The sequence below is a fragment of the Macadamia integrifolia genome, chromosome 9 (genome assembly GCF_013358625.1).
Source record: "Macadamia integrifolia cultivar HAES 741 chromosome 9, SCU_Mint_v3, whole genome shotgun sequence".
Lineage (NCBI taxonomy): Eukaryota > Viridiplantae > Streptophyta > Magnoliopsida > Proteales > Proteaceae > Macadamia > Macadamia integrifolia.
In genome coordinates, this window is record NC_056565.1 from 20,809,124 (window position 1) to 20,831,013 (window position 21,890).

A 21,890-nucleotide genomic window follows, 5' to 3' on the forward strand; every position below is an offset into this window, starting at 1 on the left:
TAAATGACTCCCATCTGATTTCTTGTGTACAAATGCTTAACATAAGTGAAGATAAATTTGGAGCCAGTCCACAGTGTTCTTTGTTCTTCTACCTATTGGCCAGCTTGTTTGGTCTCACATATTTTGGACTTTGGTATCAGTTGGGCTTGGCCATGAACATAGGCTGAGGCCTGTTGAGGCAGGAGATCTGATGCCTGGGACTGAAATGAAAAGAGGTTTTGAAAATTTACACCATCTGCTAAAAGTTATGATGAACCTTCAAAGCCATGTGACACTATAGTTGTCATGGCGTCTAGGCCCAAGGCGTTGCAGTGGGCCTGGACGTCAAGCTGACACCACCATGGTGCCTTTCCAGCAAAGGGTATCTGGACACCGACAACTGTGTGACACCAGCTTATATGGTGGCCTCCAAGGCCAAAACTGATTTTGTTACCTTATTATAAATATTTCAAAGTGTTTACTCACACTTCAACATTTTGATTTTTTACCCCTTCGGCTTTGATATCTATATCACTATATGCTTTTTTGGCTGGTCCGTTATATTGCTCCTTTCCACAGGCCTGCTTATCCCACAGAGAAAAGAGAAAGAGGGCAAAGAGTGTAGAGTATCTGTGTATTTGTTAGATCAGATATAGGTTATGAAGTTACTCCTCCCCCACCCCCATGTAAGTGTAATTGTATGTTTGCATGCAAGCATAAAGACGGGTCAAACCTATTGTACAAAATACAGCAGGCTAAAGTAGTAAGTTATGAAGTATTTGTATTTCTACTTACAAGTAGACAACAAAAGAAGCATAAGAGATAATGCCACCCAATTAGTTAGAAGAATAAGAGAGAATGCCACCCAATTAGTCTAGAAGTTCATGAACTATTGGAGGATAAAAGAATGATGAAGACCCACAAAGATCTCTCCTTGTCAGGCATAAGCTCCAAGTTACTTTACAGTTCCTTCAAACGAAACTAGAAGATTTTTAATCCCTTTGCTCATCCGCTCCTGGAGAAACGATAATGATATAGATTTTGTTCTGACCTCTTTGTTTTCTTGGAAGATGCTAATCGTTCAACTACTTTCTTGACTGTAGATTATGTCATGCAAGAAGTTATCAAGGCTGGTTTTGTTGAACCTACCCCTATTCAAGCTCAAGGATGGCCGATGGCTTTGAAGGGTCGTGATCTTATTGGCATTGCAGAAACAGGATCGGGAAAGACTCTTGCTTATCTACTTCCTGCTATTGTTCATGTTAATGCACAGCCATTTTTAGGTAAATTTGTTGGTTACCTGTCTCGAGTACAAGAGCTCTATAAATTTGTCTTTTTTTAGTTGGCCTAAATTGGCCATTACATCCATTTTTCCAGCTCCTGGAGACGGTCCCATTGTCTTAGTTCTGGCTCCGACCCGTGAACTTGCTGTTCAGATACAACAAGAAGCTGCTAAGTTTGGTGCATCATCAAAGATTAAGAATACCTGTATTTATGGTGGTGTCCCAAAGGGACCTCAAGTCCGTGATCTGCAAAAAGGTAGGGTGTGGTTGGCAGACTACTTTGATGATATTGATTGTGATTCTCATAAATTTGATAGATATTGGTGGCATACATTTTTTTTAATTCTTTTCTGTTTTAGGTGTTGAAATTGTTATTGCCACTCCTGGAAGACTAATTGATATGTTGGAGTCCCATCACACCAACTTGCGAAGGGTTACTTACCTTGTTTTGGATGAGGCAGATCGCATGCTAGATATGGGTTTTGATCCTCAGATAAGGAAAATTGTTTCTCAGGTAGTTGTCTTTCCTGTTACACCCGATTTTCTCGTAGTACGTGTGCTACGTCTCTATGATAAGCATTTTAGAAACCTTGATTAATTTGTATATCCAAATTACTAGGATGATGTTTTATTGGCTTATTGTTGTTGGTGGCAGTGGTGGTGGTGGTACCGTGCAGGTGCTGAACATTTTTTAACACTAGTATCATATCAATGAGAACCACAAGTATGGTGGTTTAGTGGAGCTGAGTGAATCAAGGCTTCCAGCACTGGATTTTGAGCCTATAAGGTCCAAAATAAGATTTATTTGGTTGGAATACCTAGGGAAACCTTCCTCTATGCAGCTTTGCCACAATCAAGATCTTTTGGGTGTGGTTTAAATTTCTTTGAGTACCTCACAGCTCTAAGATCAAAGAATCAAGTCAGAATTTCTTGAAATATCGTTAAGTGTCTTTGAACTTTGTTCGTAGTTATAATCAACAACAACAACAACAACAAGGAGTATTTGATGTGTAATTTTAGTCACACTATGATGGATGAATGACATGGTGAGAATTGAGGAAAGAGAGATACCACAAAGTGACTTTTTGAGATATACGGGATCAATTATAAATAAAGAAGGTAAGATAGAGGAGGATGTTTCATAGAGAATTAAAGTGGAATGGATGAAGTGGAGTGGTGTGACTGGAGTTTTGTATGACCGACATATCCTGTTAAAGCTCAAAGGAAAGATCTATAGGAGTCTTAGTGGACGGTGAGTGCTTGAGTTCAGATGGACAGATGTGCAATATAGATAGAAACCTGCTCCTTTTTTCTTTTTTTATTTTTTTCTTTTTATGTTAAAGTCCACTACTTTGGAGCCTCACACATGGTTCGACGGGGCGGCTGTACGACCGGCTATGATGTGTGGGGCAGAATGTTATGTAGTTAAAAAGTGTCATATTGCGAAGCTATATGTAGCATAATGAGGATGCTAAGATGGATGTACTGAAAACTAGAAAAGATTGAGTAAGGAATGAAAGCATTGGAGCTGATTTGGGAGTTCCCCCAATCAATAACAAGCTCCAAGAAAGTCGTTTGAGGTGGGGTATGGTCATGCTTAACAGAGGCCTAGGGACGCCCTAGTAAGGAGTAATATGATTTCGATTGAATGAGCTAAAAGAGCAAGGGGCAGGCCTAAAATGACCATACAAGAAGTTGTGAGGAATGACACATAGTTTGCGTCTTGTACCAAGTATGACCTCAGATAGAGCCTATTGGAGATCAATGATCCATGTAGCTGATCCCATTTAGCTGAGATTCTCCTGATTTGCTGGGATGTGCCTCATTCCTCTTACTTTCATCTTTCATTTGTCATTGTTCATTTTTCATTTCTCATCTCATCTCATTTCCTATCTCACTTTTCTCATCTCTTAATCCCTTTTTTTGTTGTTTATGTTACAATCCCAGATACTTGTAAACAAACCAGAGAAAAGGAGAGAGAGAGAGAGAGAGAGAGAGAGACTCCCAAAAGGAGTAACCTGCGATCTGTCCAGAATGGTTTGATAGCAGGTTTTCCCTTATTTTATATATTTTACCATAATTAAAAAAAGACAAGAGTACCCTCAACATATTGCCATTAACCCTAAACCAGAACCATGGGTTGATAGGACAGAATTGTCCCTATCGGCCTAGGAAACTAGTGCTAATCCCTTATTGGGATTAGCGTAATTCTCAATACTCCCCCCTCAAGCTGGAGCATACACATCACCCATGCTCAGCTTGGTACAACCATTATGAAAACTAGGAGCAAAAAGAGACTTGGTGAACATGTCAGCCAACTGATCTGATGAAGGAACAAAAGGGGTCTCAATCAGCTTCTTAAGGACTGCATCACGAACAAAGTGGCAGTCTAGCTCTATGTGCTTGGTCCTCTCGTGGAAGACCAGATTACTAGCAATGTACACCGCAGCTTGGTTGTCACAATACATCTTCTTAGGCTTGGTCACTAGAAATCCGAACTCCAAGAGAAAAGACCGGAGCCACATCAACTTAGCAGTGGTATGAGCCATAGCTCTGTATTCTGCTTCGGCACTAGATCGGGCAATGGTAGTCTATTTCTTATTACGTCATTTAACCAGATTACTTCCAACAAATGTACAATAACCTGTAGTAGATCTCCGATCACTGGCGGAGCCGGCCCAATCAGCATCAGAATAGCCAACTAGTTTCATATGCCGATTAGGACGATAGATCAGCCCTTTTCTAGGAGCACCCTTTAGGTAGCAAAGAACACAGACAACATCCTAATGAGCTTTCTGAGGAGACATGAACTAACTAAGGACTCCAACAACAGAGGAGATGTCAGGACGAGTCACAGTAAGATAAATTAACTCGCTAATCAAACTCCTGTACTGATGCACATCCTGGAGAGGTTCGCTATCATTAACACCAAACTTTTGGTGATGCTCCATAGGGATATCAACAGGTCTGGATACAAGCGTACCAGTATCAGATAAAAGATCCAACACATATTTCCTTTGAGATAGACTGATCCCTTTCTTGCATCAGATCACCTCAATCCCAAGAAAATAGTGAAGTTGACCCAAGTTCTTGGTCTGTAAGTATTGCTGTAGATAAGCTTTCACTTCAGAAATTCCTGCCTCATCATTACCTGTAAGAATAATATCATCAACATAAACTACCAAGACAACCAGTTTATCACTTCTGCGACGAACAAAGACAATGATCAGAATAACACTGAGAAAATCCACAACTATGGTAGCACTGAACTTGTCAAACCATGCCCGAGAGGACTGTTTAAGTCCATAGATAGCCTTGTGTAAGCGACACACACGACCTTTATTCTCTTCCTGAGCAACATAACCAAGAGGTTGCTCCATATACATCTCTTCCTGTAGATCACCATACAAGAAGGCATTCTTGATGTCCAACTGAAACAAGAGCCAATCAAAGTTGACAACAAGAGAAATAAGTAGACGAACAGAGTTCAGTCTAGCAACTGGGGAGAAGGTCTCAAAATAATCAACTCCATATGTCTGAGTATACCCTTTGGCAACTAGACGGGCTTTCAACTGCTCAACAGAGCCATCAGAGTGGTACTTAGCAGTGTACACCCAACAACACTTCACTAAATCCTTGCCAGGAGGTAAATCTACCAGGCTCCAGGTACCACGACTTAAAAGAGCATCCATTTCTACATCCATGGCAGCTTTCCATCTAGGAATACTTAGGGCATCAGTATTGGTGCGGGGAATAGGATTAGCAGAAAGAGATAGGGCAAGACCATGGATGGGAGAAGGAAGATGAGACAAAGAAACAAAGTTATCAATAGGATACACAACCATAGATTTTTGAGTGCAAGAACATTTACGTTTCCGTTGAGCAATTGGTAAGTTAGCAGGCAAAGGAGGAGGAGCTTCACTAGAGGAAGGCGGCAGGGGAGGTAGTGAATCAGTTGGAGTATTGGTTTCTGCACTTGGTTGTCTAACCTTCTTCCTGTGCTGATAAACCTGTAGGGGAGGTGAGTCACTGGCATTAGGAACATCAGGGAAATGTATGAGAGGGAATGGGTGGAGAAGATGGAGAAGACCACTCCATACCAGACTGGGACACTTGAGAAAAAAATGATGTGCCATCAAAGAAAGTCACATCGGCACTAACAAAGTTCCTATGAGTAATAGGGTCATAGCACTTGTACCATTTCTGAGTACGTGAATAATCCAAAAAAATGCACTTAGTAGGCCTAGGAGATAGTTTATCTACTTGCACATGCAAATTATGAACAAAGCACATACCCAAAGACTCGGAGAGGAACAGGAAAACTCGGCAAAGTAGGGAACATAATAGAAAAATGAGACCTTTCTGAGAGAACTGAAGATGGCATGCGATTAATTAAATGACATGTAGTCAAAACCCCATCACACAAAAAATGCTTAGGAACTTGCATATGAATCATAATAAATCGAGCTACCTCGAGAAGATGCCGGTTCTTACGCTCTGCTATCCCATTTTGCTGTGGGGCATAGGCGCAACTAGTTTGGTGTATCATCCCACGGTTGGCACAAAAATCAGAAATATCATTTTGAGCATATTCTAGAGCATTATTAGAACGAAAAATCTTAATTAAAATACCAAACTGAGTTTTTATTTCATTATAGAATTGTTGAAACACAGATAAAAATTCAGATATGTCCTTTAACATGTAAAGCCATGTAAGGCGAGAATGATCATCCACAAAAGTCACAAAATAGCGAAAATCAAATCTATTACTAACTCTGCAAGGACCCCATACATAAGAATGGACTAAAGAAAATAAAGACGAACTACGAGACACAGAGCGAGATGGGAAGGACACACGTTGATGTTTGCTCAACTCACATGTCTCACATTCTAACTTAAGAACAAACTTAAAATTAGGAAATTAAAGTTTCAATTTAGATAAAGATAAATGTCCTAAACGACAGTGCCATTGGAAAGGGGTCACATCCCCAACAGCAGTAGCAGCAGCCAGTAGCAGAAGAAGTGGGAGAGCCACAGTTGAGATAATATAAACCATCCTTTTCACACTCTCCACTAATCGTCTTCCTAATATGAAGATCGCGAAAAACACAGTAAGAGGGAAAGAAGGTTACTGAGTAATTTAATGAACTAGTTAGCTGGCTCATAGAAAGAAGACTTAATGGAAATTGTGGAACATGTAACACAGAAGATAAATTCAGAGAGGGGGTAGGAAAGATGGTACCATGGCCTAAAACCGGTGTGGAAGCACCATTGGCTAGAATAACAAATGTAGAATTGGTACCAGAGGAAAAGGCCTTAAAAAGTGATGACTTACCAGTCATATAAGTAGAAGCACCTGAATCAATGATCCAGGGGGTAGATGTAGTGGTAAGAAGGGCTGAGGTACCTACATGGGCTAAGGTGGCAGCGGATGTAGACCCACCATTGGGTTATTTGGGCATATACGCAGGCCTTATTTTTTGTTTCCCAGAATATTTAGTTTCCATTTTTGTTGGGTCTAGTTTTACTCTATATTGATGTAACTCGATGGAGAAAGACAGATTTGAGTTTGAATTGATTGGAATTGAATAAATGGGTGAAACCATGGCTTCGAATTTCTTTTCTCCTTCTCTGAAGTTTTTTCTCTAATCTTCCCTTCCCTTTCTTCTTCGATTCCATCTTTCTTTCTTGTCTTTATTTCTGGTTGTTATCCCTAGCAGCTGCTCTGTTTCTGGCGATAGTTGCAGCCCTATTCAAGTGCTTCGATCTCCTTTATGTGTGATCTATTTGGGCTGAGATTTTTAGCGAAGTTAGCCTTCTCCTAGACGATCAAAACCCTAGAAGATAAGACCTGGAGGCGCCTCTGTAGTATGTTCCACACTGAGACAGAAACTGGCCTCCCATCCTTCCACCAGGTACACTTTCAGCAGATTAAATCTTTGGTTTTACCTGTAATATTGGAAGCTCTTAAGTTTCCCTTAAGAAGGCTTTGAGTTGAGGATTAAGCCCTAAATTCTTAATCAAATATGGGTTCAGATGAAGAAGTTCTGCCCATTGTAGCAGATGCTGTTCTTCTGCCTTTCCTTTTGTCGCGAGGTTGAAGACGAACCCCCAATCTTGGGTGAACTGTTGTTGTTGTTGTTGGGTTTTTTTTTTTTTTTTTTTTAAATTTATTTTTTCTTTCTAGGATTACCCTTCCCTATTTCCATTGACCCCTATTGTCCTTATTTTACTTCTTCTTTCTAATTTACCCCTTTCACCTTCTCTTCTAAGTTGAACTTCCAAGGTAATTCCGACTCTGCCATTCTGCCATTGTTTTTATAAGCTCAAGTATTTACTGTTTTGCCACTATTGTTTGTGATTTGAGTTGTTTAACACTTGGGTGGGCCCAAAGCGTACCGAACAGGGCTTTTGAACCCCATTTCCGCATCACTAAGTTTGTTGTTGTTGTTGTTAGTTATAATCATGTTAGAAATAATTGTTTAGCATCTTCAGTATTCCTTCTCTAGTAGTTTAGAGTCCTAGCCTTAGGGTAACTAGGGATTTCTTGATCTAGAGTTCTGGTTATGATAGAGTAGATATAGGCCTGTCCAGTAGAAAGATGTTAAGGATAGGAATACTATGTTGTGTTTTTGTGAAAGTAGCGAAAGTGCATGTTTTTTATGTGTTTTGAGGTTCCTGTTATTTTAGTTGAAATGATTCCTCTGAAGCTTGATTCCGGATCTTCCTTCAATCTAAAAATAATTTCTCTACTTGTCTGTTCTTGTCCTTTCTAATGTTGAATTAAGTGACCATAGTCAAGTATTAAACCACATTTACTTTAGTCGGTGCAACCTAAAGTTTGCTTGGATGTCATGTGGACAAGGACGAGAGAGGTAACGAGCTACATTTATTGAGGTAAAGAAAAAAGAATAGTTAAGTTTCCAGTCCTTCCCATCATCAGTCCACATCTATTTCAGCTTCTTCTGTTTCTGGTCCTGTCTGGAAAGACAGCAGGATCCTGCTCGAGGATCTCAACGGCTGTGTCATTGACTGGGTATTGTAGAGCTGGTTCACCTTAAGTTAAACAAACTTCAAAAATTTACAATCCTCAACCAAGTTCAAATCTGACTTCAGGTTATAGAACCAAAGAGAATCCAAGTAGGATGAGATTAGGACAGAATAATAGCACAGAGATCAGGGTAATTAGGAAGCTCACACCTTGGCAGATTAGGTCCAGAAACAGGGTAGAAAATCCCACTAGAAGTTTTCCAGCAGAGAAGCAAAATACCAGCAGCAAGCTGGAACAGATCTGGCTGAAACAGGGTTTTGGCCAGATTAGGGAGAAAACCTGCGGTTGGGTTTTGATTGGGCAGCAGGGGCTGTTCCCTGGTCGAGTGGCCTTTGAACCCTCCAAAGGGCCTTCAAAGATGCTGGACAGAACAGAAGAAAAGAGCCCTGTTGATTTAGCCCAAAAACCCTGACAAGCTGAAATCGACCTTGGGGTTTTGGACTGGTCTTCAACCTGACTTCGATCCTGGTTTAGGTCTACAAGTAGGCTTAAATTTATCTCACAGTCACACTTGCACAGCAAGCAGTAACAGAATTTAGAAGAAGACAAGAAGAGAAAAAAGTAAGATAGATGTGGGTGGGATTGGCTAGCTCAGCCTGCATCTCACCCACAGCTATCTCAGCTGTTGTACTTCCTCTCTCTGGAGTTTGGGAGCTAGAAATTGCTGCATAAATTTCATTAATTCAATTGTGATTTGTGTTACAGCAGCCTCTCTTTAAATAGAGGTCCAAAACTTACTAAATAACTACTTGCTCCCAAATAGGAGACTAATCTAATAAGGAAACTAACACATACTAGCAACTACTTCCTAACTTGTAACTTAAGAAAACTTAAAAGCAACTAATAGGGGAACTTCTAGAAAGCAAAACAACTTAAGTAAAGTATCTTTGACCAGTCTAAACCATAAAGCAAAAATCACAGCGGTACTTGGGATCGCAGGCCATAAGAGGAACTTTTGGACAGCTGTAAAGCAGGCTGGTTTGATGGCAACTGATAAGGCTTCTAGAAGACCAACAACTGGAAACCAATATGCAATAAAAAGAGCCAATCTTTGCTGGTTGATGGTTGCTGATGTGGCCAGCAAAGGGTCCAAAAATATGGGGACCAGCTAGGCTCGATACAGCCTAAGGTTGGCTGGTCCTCTTGCTGGCCGATCGTCTGTCTTCTTCTTTCTCCTTTGATATTGAAGTCCAAGATGTGGATATTTATCTCTGGGGTTGGGGTCCTTACCATAGTTGTCACGACAACAAGGCAAATCAAGGTGGTGGAGGGTTGTCTAAGCGCTTAGGCGAGAAGGTGCCCGCCTTAAGGCGAACAAGGCGACCAAGTGTTATATTTTATTTTTCCTATTTTCTAACATTATTTAGTAAGCTATATATACCTTGTATCATAAAAAATCAAGATTAAGCAGCATCAAGTCATTAAAAATCAACATATAGCCATATTAAATCATAAAAAATTAACATTGAGCCATATTAAGTTATAAAAAATCAAAATTTGGAGAAATGCTCTTGTTCTATAATAAGTTTGACTGGTCAAATGATTTTATTTTTACATGAGACTTTTTGTATTAGTTATAAGATAAAACCAGCTTTCTAACAAGTCTAAGATTACTTAAATCTGAGTTGTAATGACAAAGTTATGCTCCGGCCAAACTTATTTTTAAGTGCGTGAATGCTGTTAAAATTGCATGAATGAAAATAATTTTATGGATATCAAAACAAAAGATTATTTTACCGGATTTTTGGTTTTTAGCAATGTTTTAACATGATAGAATTTATAAAATTTTCATAATTGAGAAAAACCCCAGCATTTAAAAGTTGAAAATCGCCCTTATAACAAAAATCCAGTTTTTGTTCTTGGACTAGGGGGGTTGACTTTTTATCTTTTTGGAATTTGATTTTTAAACTATTTTTATTGAATTCAAATAAGGGATATTTGCTTATTTATGAATAATACCTTAAGTAAATGAAAATGCTATTTGACATAAATAAGTACCAAAACACAAGGCGGCATGCAATGCAACAAGCGACGCCTTATCAACTATGGTCCTCACACTCTAGCTCCTCCTAAATGGAATCTCTGGCCCTCTCCGTCTCAGCCTCCTCCTCCTCCTGTGGCCGTGGTTGTGGATCTGCTGGAGCCTGTTTAGATGAACTAGCTCCCCTGACTATCTGCAACAATCTCTCTTGCTCCGTCCTAAAGCTAGCTTTGCTTGCTTCCTTTGCCATCCTTTATTGTGTAGCCTCTGCTAGACTGCCACTTTGGCTGCGCTATCCAAATCATGCTCCACGTCATAATCCTCTTTCCCTAAATCAGGGATCCTCTCTAGATGCATCCTTCAACTATTCCCTGGTTGCCCTCTTGTGCATCCTTTTGTATCCCGCCCTTCATCACTGTTGCCATGGCCTTCTTTATCTCACTTGGAACATTAGGGGCCTACGGCAACTTATGACATTTCTATCACCATCAATGAGATGCCACTTCAGTCTAGTGGCCCCACCTCCCATTATTTTTTTTGTTACACTAATCACATTGTGGCTTCTTCTTGTTGTCTGAAAGGGCCATCCTATGCTTCCATGCAATATTCCCGCCTTCCCTTTTAGCCATTATGAACTTGTTGGTGCACTATTGCAACAAGAACCCAAAGATTATTACCATGTAGGTATCAAATAAGGCTCCTAAAATTGCAATGAAGCTTATTCTAAAATTTCTCCAAACTCTTATATTTTTTGCCTAAGTAAAACTATTAATTTTTTTTTAATAATTAATAATTACTTAATCAAAAAAAAAAAAAAAAATCACATTATTAATCAATTTTGGTTGAAAACATATTTTCAATACTTCTATTATTTCTTGATTTTCAAACCAAAAGATAATATTTTTCTTATTAATTTTCAAAAAGTTTAAATTTCATTAATTATTTTTTAAAAGTTAAAAAAATAAAAATAAAAAAATTTCCAACTCTATCAAGCCATAGATCAGCCATTTGTGTCCAACATATATTAATTTGAATTCCATCTATCGCATATTAGCTCTATTTATTTCAAAAAGTGTTGCGGGAAAATCATATTTTTAAAACTGAAAATTCAATAAATTATTTAACAACTTAACAAATAAAAAACTATGATTTTATATACTAATTCTTCCAAAAATTTGATTTGAAAAAAAAAAAATCACTTTCAAGCTTCCAATCACGCAAATCGAAGTTGTAGAAGGGTTGAATGTATATGAGAATGCAAAAGAGTGGTGATCAATGAGGTGATTTGGGCAAAAAATCAAAGTTTTTGGACAATCCTTCTTGGCAGTGTTGAAACTTGTGGCACCTTGAGATTTTGGTCAAAACTTGTCGATTTTGACAAGTTTCGATCGACTTTAGTGTAAATATATCGACAAGTTTCGATCGACTTTAATGAAAATATAATAATGGTTCGACCATGTTTCAATCAAACTTGTTTCGGTAGAAACCTATCAAAACTGGTCAAAACTGAACCACCCATCTCCGTTATTTTTCGTTCTCCTCTTGTTCCTGAAATGAGACCAGCAATACCCTTTGTCTGGACAATTGCATTCCTACTCAAGGTTGTCAAGGCGTCACCTTGGGCATCCAGGCAACTCAGCCTGAACTAGTGCATTGGTCGCCTAGGCGTCACCTTGTTGGTGTCTCCTTATGCCTTGACAACTATGTTCCTACTCACTAACCTATGGTTTGACGAAACTCTCTCAATTCTCAGATTGCTTCTGACGCCTTGGCATGAGCCTCCCGGAAATGCCTTAAACTGACCTTGGGCTTAAAATCGAGGTATCCTGGTCAAGACTAAGAACCATAGTTTGTAGTGTGTATGTCTAACATGATGGAGGGCTATCTAAACGCTTCGGCGACAAGTCGACCGGCTAGGTGTTTCCTAAGCGATCAAGGTGCCCAAGTTGATCAGGGCGATCAAAGCTTGTTAATTTTTATTTTGCCTCTTTTCTAGCATTATTTAGTATGCAATATATACCTTATATCATAAAAAATCAACATTAAGCTACACCAAGTCATCAAAAATCAACAATAAGCCACAAGTCATCAAATATTAATATTAAGCCATATCAAGTCATCAAAACTCAACACTAATTCACATCAAGTCATCAAAACTCAACCTTTAGAAAAATGTTCTTGTTCTCTAATAAGTTTGACTGGTCAAATAGTTTTATTTTTACATGAGACCTTTGTATTAGGTAGATCAAAACACTAAGGGCCCGTTTGATAACGTTTCAAGAAACGTGTTTCTGCCGTTTCTGTTTCCAGAAACAGTAGAAACGGAGTAAAAAGCGTTTGATAAAACTGTTCCGTTTCACTTATTTTCAGAAATAGAAATATAAATTTTTACTTATTTATGGTTCAAGAAACGACCTAGGCGAAACAAGTTCAACTTGTTTCGCCGTTTTTAGAAACGACTTGTGGCCATTCTTTCATTGGTTACTATCGACTTCTAAAAACATGATTTATCAAACACCTTCAATTCCGTTTCTGTTTCTAGAAACGAAAATTTATGTTTCTGCCGTTTCTTGAAACAGAAACGGCAGAAACGTTATCAAACGGGCCCTAACTTTCCAACAAGTCTAAGGTTACTTAAATCTGAATTGTAATGACTAATGACCAAGTTATGTTGCGGTCAAATTTATTTTAAAGTGCACAAATGCCATTGAAATTGCTTGAATGAAAATAATTTTGTAGACATCAAAGCAAAATTTTATTTTACCGTACTTTTGGTTTTTAACAATGTTTTACCGTGATAAGATTTATGAAATTCCAGAATTGAGAAAACCCTAAGCATATGAAAGTTGAAAATTACCCCTACAACAAAAAATCCAGTTTTTGTTCTTGAACTGGGGGGTTGACATTTTAATCATTTTGGATTTGATTTTAAAACTATTTTTATTGGATTCAAATAGGGAGTGTTTGCTTATTTATTAATAATATTTTAAGTAAATCTAATATGACATTTGGCATAAAGGGCCAAACCAGAAGGCGAGATGCAGTGCACTAAGGAGAAAATCGCCTAGGCCCCAGGAAAACCGCCTGGATGCCAAGGCGGTGCCTTGACAACTATGATGTTTAATCCTCTCATCCTCGTCTAATGCAAACAGGCATGAACTTATGTTGTTCCTTGTGTGAATCCTTATGGTTTGATACACATTTGCTCTAGGGGTGGTTCTAATTCTAAGAAATCATACATCTTCTGGCTGAAAACCCTGAGGCACTGCTTCATTGATCATCTACAGCAGCCACTTCAAGGTTTAGAAAACTATAGATCTCCCCAACAGTTTCATCCCAGATTTTGAGGGTGTGATCCCTCCTTTAAGCTGTTCCTTTGATATTGAACTCAGCCCCCTCTAATGGCTGAAAGTTGCTGTGGCTGTGAGTTTCTGTTTGTCCCTGTAGTTTCTAATTTTAATCATCAGTCATTGCACCACAGCCATCAGCTGTGGTTGATTTTCTGAAGTGCTATTGAGTACAACACCCCTTGGCCCCTTCCCTTGATAGGAGGTTCAAGTTTGAGGTCTGCTACTGCTGATTTAAAGCCTGTCCTTTAGTTTCTACTTTTTCTTTGATCTGTAACTTCTGTTCTAGTCCTTGGTTGGGAAAGATAGTTTAGGGCAATCATATTGTAACTGAGGTCTACTGTTACTACCAATTTGAGGGTATTCTACCCTAAGTGCTATGAGTTAGTTAGTTCTAAATTTGATGGCAAGCTGCCATGCACATTGGTCCATTGGATTGTCTTCATGCTTTGAGGGTATATTATTGATACGTTACCCTTGCAGTTGACCTTACTTTAGGTATTTAACCACTGTTTTTACTGTTATTAAGGGTCTTATACTTCTGTACCTCAGAACCTATTGGTCCTACTTGTGGGTTGGGTGCTTGTTTGCTGTGTATTGAACCTTGGCCTATCAGCTTGATCCCACAACTGTAGTTTTGACTTTGAGTATGTCCCTTGTTCTTGCAGACAATAAATGTTACATGGGTTTGGGTAGGTGTCAAGGAGTCGGATCCACCTTTTCCCCAAAACTTGGGTATCTATGCCAAAAAATGGCTTGTTGTAGAGAGACTACTAAAATGTGCCCATCGTATGTTGGTTTACTGCTTTCTCTTCCAATCTCAAGGTTTAAGACATGATAGTTCCTTTCCCCCTTCGATTTTGTTACTTTCTTACCCCACTTTCCATATTGCCTTTCCCTCTCTTCTTTATTACGGCTTGCCCTTATTTTGTTTTCACTTCCAAGTTTACCCTTCCACTAATACATTACATTCCGTTTGCTTGTATCTTGAACTTCCAGTAAATTACAATAGTGCCATTATTTATTACTTACCTCTATTAAGTGCTGCATTGTTACAGAAATTGCATTTTTGCCACTAACTTGCTTGTTTGAGTTGATATTAGTTCCGGCGGGCCCATAAGTCTTCCAAACCGGGTTTTGGAACCCTGGATTGCACCATGACACACATCCCATATTCATGCACATAGTACAACATGGGTACCGAAGGGGTGCATCGTGTCCGTGTTTGCATCATTTTTTTTTTCCTCCGTTCATGTGGCAGTTGCTTAGTGTCATCTTGTTGAATAGCTTAATCAACCAAATATTTCTGCTTTCTCCTACTTTTTTCAGAATCCCATTTGGATACAGTTAAAAAGTTTCCTTAAAATTCTGCCTATGGTTATAGAGTGTCCTGTATTTCAACTGCTTTGTTAGGATGGTGATTTCTTCTTAGATGCTCAGCTTGAGTGAGGTTGAATGTTTTATAAATACACAGTTACACACACACAACACTTGCAAGGGAAATATATGATTCTAAGCAACAATTGTAGTTATTAGCTTAGTTGTACTGATTTTAGGATTTAATTGGAAATGATTAGTCTTGGAAATCCTATACATTCTCACATAAACTTATTGATTCAGATACGCCCAGACCGCCAGACTTTGTATTGGAGTGCTACTTGGCCCAAGGAGGTTGAACAGCTTGCGAGGCAGTTCCTTTATAATCCATACAAGGTGAGATGCGCTGACAAGCTTTTAGTGTGATAAGATTCAACATCTGGGATCCTTATCTCATAGATTTGTGCATGTACATATTTAATTGGCTTTCCTTTACGTAGGTGATTATTGGTTCTGCTGATTTGAAAGCTAACCATGCGATTCGCCAGCATGTGGATATCGTTTCAGAGAATCAGAAATATAACAAGTAGGCAGACTAGATTCTTTTGATCAGTTTATTAATACATTGATGCTTGCATGTGATTGGATGCACTAGTCTTAATTTTATTAATAATTTTAGGTTGGTAAAGCTTCTGGACGACATCATGGATGGTAGCAGGATCCTGATATTCATGGATACCAAGAAAGGTTGTGACCAGATCACCAGACAGCTCCGGATGGATGGTTGGCCTGCCCTCTCAATCCATGGGGATAAGAGTCAAGCGGAGAGGGATTGGGTCCTGTCAGAGTTCAAAGCTGGCAAGAGCCCCATAATGACTGCAACAGATGTAGCAGCGCGTGGTTTGGGTATGTACAGTGGTTGCATGGACTAATGGTAACTGGGTTCTTCATGATATCTGTGTTGGACTTGAATCATCTTTTTGTCAGTTTTCTATGCACAAAACAAAACTATAGTCTTAACATTGTTCCTTTCTTGATTAGCACAGACCTAGAAACCATACCTGGTCTGGCACATCTGCTTGTGCCATGTGGAGGGGTGACATGGCAATTCTGCCTTTTGGATATTTAGGAAATGACCTAGATTGGCCAGGTGACAAATGTGAACACCGAAGTCTGTCATTTTACACTCCCATGTACGTCCTTGCAGCTAATCAGTAGTGTTTGCACCCTCTCAGTAATCCTGAATTTCACAATGCTTTATTTTGCCACTTCGCAAACTCCATCTGGGCTGAAACCTGAATGTTGGCAGGGGACCATGGGGTCTCCAGACTCTCCACACAATTTCAGTCTCATCCAACCTGCCAGGTAGCAGATATTGCATGCAGACCTGGTAAGGTTACATTGGTCTGCACAGACCAGCGAACCTTTATTTATTACTCGAAAAAAATCAAATGCTTATAGTTGTTGTGTACCTCTACCATGTTCTGTAGCTGGTACAAAACTACAAATTCATATCCTGTGTCCTTTTTTTTTTTTTTTGGTGAATAAATTATAATTCAAAACCAAAGAAGAAGAATACAAGGGGCCCCAAGAAACGGGAAGAAAAGGAAACCATACAAGAAGCCTTAGCCCTCAAATAGAGGGAGCAGTCGAGGGATCCAAGGAAATGGGGAAGGCTCCAAGAATCAATAATTAACCAATTCTGAGGGGAATCCATACACTGTGAAGAAGCAAGAGGAAGCTTGCATCTAATATCAAAAGCAATAGAGGCCAAAATCTGCTGCAGGGTCCTGGAGGTGGGATTGCCGGTCCAAAGGCAAGATTACCCACAATATCACAGCTGGAAATATCGTCAAAGGAGATGTCGACCCAATTCCATTCCCTGTAGAGAGGAAAAATCCTTCTCCTCCTAGGCTAGCATTTGGCAAGAAGAGATTTCCAAGGCATTGAAGAAAAAGGGCAAACGAAGAATAAATGATCCACACATTCCACAACGTACCAACTAATGCTACAATTGGGAGAAGCTGGAATCTGTATCTAGATGAGGAAGGACCGAGTAGGGAGGCAATGGGAGAGAGCATGCAAGACCATGGAGCTGTGCTAGGGAATGTGACTTTTGAACCGGACTGCCTTGCACCATGGGATCACTAATCCCCTAGCCCGACGAGGTCCCAAGTAGAGCTGGAACTGAAACGGCCTGAAGAAGAAGGGATCCAAATAACTACAAATGGACGTAAGGGCATCCCAAACTGTGAAAATCGAGGGAGATGAGGAAGGGGGAGGAGCCCACCCACCATGTAAAAGAATGTCAGAGGCCAAAGCTTGTTTGTCAAACCTCAAGCTAAGGGTGCCAATGATCCGGCCAAAGTTGATTATACGCACCATCATCAATAAGGGACTTGATTTCCTCAGACGCTGCAACCCTGAATTTTAGAATCTTCCTCCAGACCTAGGATGGATCTGAGGGGACGGAGATGGTCCAAATGGAGTCGCGCAGAAGGAGTCTCGATTAATTCTAATCAACCCATATACTTTTTCTTAGTGGCTATCTTCCAAATCAATTTGAGAATACCTGAAGTGTTGATGTCTCTTATTCTTCTTAGACCAAGGCTCCCTCCTTAGGGAGGAAAATAGAAGCCCAATTGATGGGGTGAAGGAAGTTGGCACATTCTGAGCCTTGCTAGAGGAAGGCACCCATCAGCACCTTGATTTTCTTGGTGCAAGATTGGGGCAACCTAAAATACATGAGCAGTGAATGTAGGAAGACTAAAACACCGATCTGATCGATTCAAGATGGCTGGCATAGGAGAGAAGCTTGCCTTTCCAGAGTCTTGCGCATCCTATGTCCTATGCTACAAGGACATTAACTTGGTTCGATGTTCAACATGAACTTGGAGTGTCCAACAGAGATCAAAAAATCTCAACACACCAACATGTTCATATATGTGTGTTGTAATTATGTTCTTGTGGGAAATTGTTCAGTGCATCTATAATTATTTGGCGCCCGGATGCAGTGACAAGTAGTCAAAGGTTCTTGCACCATGGACAAGTGTGGGTAAAGACCTAGTCCAAAAGAAAGCATAGTATTAGATTATCATCTTGGAACAATAGATCTTTAACGGGTAGAAGTAGATTTGACAAATGTTATTAGGAGAAGAAGGATTAACATAGCTTATATTCAAGAGGTTAGATGGAAGTGTAAAAAAAGCTAAGGAGTTTGAATGACTTTAAACTTTGGTATACTGGCAATAAAAGTAATAGAAGCGGACTGGCGTAGTTTTGGATAAGGATTTAAAGAATGATGTGGTGGATGTTAAAAGAGCTGTAAGAGGAATAATCCATCAAGCTTGTAGTGTACCGTGGGATAATGACATAATGTTGAGTTATAATTTGCTTTTTTTTATTTACCTTTATTGTAATTAGGCTTAGATTTGGTTATTTCTTTCTATTGTAGTTTGTCTTAGATCTTAGTACGTTTCCTTCTAAGAGTTGATTACTTGATTAATATAAGGGAGAGGCTGTCCATGATAGGGGTATTCCATTCTATTCCTATCGTGTTTACCGTCTCTCCTCTTCTCCATCTCCATCTTCTCCCTCTTCTTCTCTTCTCTTCTTCTTCTTCTTCACAGGTTCTAGTTGTTGAGATCAAGCTTTGTCACATGGTATCAGAGCCATGAAGAAGAAAACAAAAACTTGGGTGTCCTGTGTTTGATTACTGCTGCTGTGAAGTTCTTCTGCTTTGATTTTCTACACTCTGTTTCTTGGCAACACCAACAGTCCTACAAAGTTGGATCGACCTCCTTCGGTGGTCCTCCTTTTCTTCTCATATTTTGGGGAAGTTCCTTACCTGTAGGCGACCTAACACCCATAGATTGATTGCCTAATAATTTGTATTCCCATAGAATCAAATCTGCAACCTTTTCTGAGCTTTACTTTTCTTCCAGATCGAATTTTAGCATCTTTTTATTAGTAGTTAGTCTGCTGAACCCACTGGTTGCTTGTTGGAGTTCATAGGGCCAGGGATTAGCATCATCGACCTGAAGTTTCACCTTGAAAGGAGCCCACACAAGGGAGATTCTTCACCTGAAACGAGACCAGCTTACCGCTGGTTCTTCTCTTGTTCTTATTTCTTATCGTAGGTTGAAGATGAAGACCTTTTTTTTTAATTTGCCTTTAAAGCACCCTTGCTGTAGTTACTTGATTACCCTTTCATTTATATTTGTCCTCCTTTTTCCCTTCTTTATTTGCTTCCTAGTCTACCCCAGCTCAATAAATCAAACCCCTTTCATATGATCATATCCCTTCCTCTTTAACTTGGCAAATAACCCCTTGAGGAATCTGGTTATTTACTAGTTTGCCATTCCCTTCTGGTCCTTGGACTTTTGTTGAATTGGGTGGTCCCATGGTGAACACAGATATGGTTTTGCCACCCCTATGGTTCTTTTGATATATTTATAGTTATGCCATTACATTACTCCTCTTGGTTACCAACTTTTATGTGATTTTGCTTTATATGAATATCTAGTCATCAGATTCTACCAAAAAAAGAATATCTAGTCATCGGATTATCACTAATATTTGCCGTAGACTCTGTTTGCCCGGATACTGCACTTGGTCAAAAGATCTGCTATATTGGATTTGTTTTTCTTGAGTTCCTTGGTAACCTGCTAATTTGGTGGGCTCTCTAGTAATAGTGCAAACCAGCCATTGGATCAACTATTTATTTTGGGGATTATTGTTGTTGTCTGCAAGGAGCATTGGACCAGAATTGGATAGATATCAGGCTCTCTGGTTTTGGGTTATTAATTTATTACTATTCTGCCCTGTTTGTGTTCTGTGTTGGAGTTCTTAATCTACTTTGATCTGATCCGTTGCTGCTCTTGATGCTATTGTGGCTGCTCTTGATTTATGGGATTTCTTGTTATTTCACAATGCTGGTTATTACTGCCATATGATGATGAGTTATCATTTGGTGTTCTCCCCTGCATTGTTTGTCCTTGTGTAATGCTACACGTGAGGGGGAGATTGGAGTTATCATATGAGATTTGAAGATTGTTATTGTTATCTGTTTGTGTCATCTGCTTTCTCAGTCGTGTTTTAGATAGACTGGCCCATGCACGTTGATACATTTTATTCCACACATCAAAACTCCCTTCTTCTTCTTCTTCTTCTTTTTTTTTCTTTTCTTTTCTTTTCTTCTTCTTCTTTTTTTTTTTTTTTTTTTTTTTTTTTTTTTTTTTTTTTTTAAGATTACTAAATTACTATTACAGTTCAGGTGGATGGATGTAGATGCTATAAACTGCTCTATACATGAGATCCTTAATGCGTTGATAAAGAATAGACCTGGATGAGTGTAATTTGTTAAATAGGCATTGCAGCTTTGAGAAACACAGTCAATCCTCATCTCTTCCTTCCATTTCCTGGTGGTGGTGACAGATGTGAAGGATGTGAAATTTGTGATAAATTATGATTTTCCGGGGTCCCTAGAAGATTATGTGCACCGCATTGGTCGAACAGGCAGAGCTGGGGCAAAGGGAACAGCATATACATTCTTCACTGCTGCAAATGCCAGATTTGCCAAGGAACTTATTAAAATCCTTGAGGAGGCAGGACAGAAAGTCAGTCCTGAACTAGCTGCAATGGGACGTGGAGCGCCACCACCTCCATCAGGTTGTCTTCTCTTCCTTTTTATAGTTATTTGAATAAAAAAGGGAAATATATGGTACCGCATCTTGTGTCACTTACACATGCAACCTCTCTATCACTGATGATTTCACCACCAAATCATCTGTATGGAAGCTCTTCAATCAAATAAAACCGGATTCTTTTGAGTTTATAAATCATGCCTTCCCTAAACGTTAATCCTCTCCTTCCTGTGGCATATATGACCTGACCTTTTAGTTCCCATGTGAATTTTGTGCCTGTTTAGGGCATGTATTGATGTTTTGGTGGACTACTTCTAGCTAGTGATGGTTACTTGTTATCTTATAAAATAGTCAACATTGCTTTTGTTTATATATATTGATAGGTAGGTTTCTTTTGTTCGACTCCCTCTCTCTCTCTTTCTGATTGTAAATGTTATTGTTCTTTTCTGTCTCTGTTTCTGCTCGTCACCATTCAGGTCATGGGGGATTCCGTGACCGTGGGAGAGGTTTTGGTGGCCGCCCATGGAGTTAATTGATTGCGAGGGAAATGGATGGCCAGAGACCTATGAATGGAAAAACAGCTCGATCCCTGCATCTATGCTAGGGCTCTTATTTTGACATTTACTGATTGATTGATGGTTGGACCCTAAAATCTTGGGGTAACTTCTCCCACTTGCAGAACCTGGGAAGTCTTGTTATTGGAGCTTAAATGTCATCATAAGCTGAGCTGTGTGCTTAATGTATGGCACTTTGTAAGATAGAACAAGTTAAGGAAAAAGGAAAAGAAAAGCCACCTCAATTTCTTCTGTCTTCTTTGTTTTTCCCCCTTCTTAAGTCCTCTTCTGCCTTTTCCTTGTCCTTCACTGATTGAATTGGATTATTAAGCTAATTGATTGTTTACTTTCTTGCAAGGGGTTGTTTAATTGATGGTTGGGCTGCTGCTATGGTTCTACATAACCCTCTTGGGATAGTATGTATATGTTAGTTTACATGCTCTACAGGATGAAAAAAATGAAAACGGAGCTAGCCTCCTGTGGTGCAGAAAAAACTGCATTTTTTTGTTAAATTTTTAGGCTGTGAAAGCAATCTGTTTTCCGTTGTAGAAGGATTATCATGATTAAAAATGGGATTTTCTTGTTGACAACCTGTAAGTGTTAAATAATTTCTGACTACTTTTGAGAAATGTTTAAAGTAGTGATATTGAAAAAAAGAAAAGAAAAGAAGGATCACAACTTTTGATAATAATATAATAATCATTTTAAAATTATATTAAACTTTTATTACTTT

General features: G+C 39.2%; 1 protein-coding gene across 1 annotated transcript in view; it reads left to right on the forward strand.

The window, feature by feature from the left end:
* Positions 1-21,514, forward strand: part of LOC122089291 (DEAD-box ATP-dependent RNA helicase 20) — a 26,006-nt gene extending 4,492 nt beyond the window's left edge. The window contains exons 3-10 of the mRNA XM_042658893.1: positions 1,083-1,262; positions 1,357-1,518; positions 1,622-1,776; positions 15,262-15,354; positions 15,459-15,544; positions 15,638-15,864; positions 20,395-20,628; positions 21,080-21,514. Of these exons, the coding sequence (XP_042514827.1) occupies positions 1,083-1,262; positions 1,357-1,518; positions 1,622-1,776; positions 15,262-15,354; positions 15,459-15,544; positions 15,638-15,864; positions 20,395-20,628; positions 21,080-21,135 (1,193 nt within the window). The 3' untranslated portion in view covers positions 21,136-21,514. The remainder of the gene's footprint in view (positions 1-1,082; positions 1,263-1,356; positions 1,519-1,621; positions 1,777-15,261; positions 15,355-15,458; positions 15,545-15,637; positions 15,865-20,394; positions 20,629-21,079) is intronic.
* Positions 21,515-21,890: the final 376 nt, after the last annotated feature.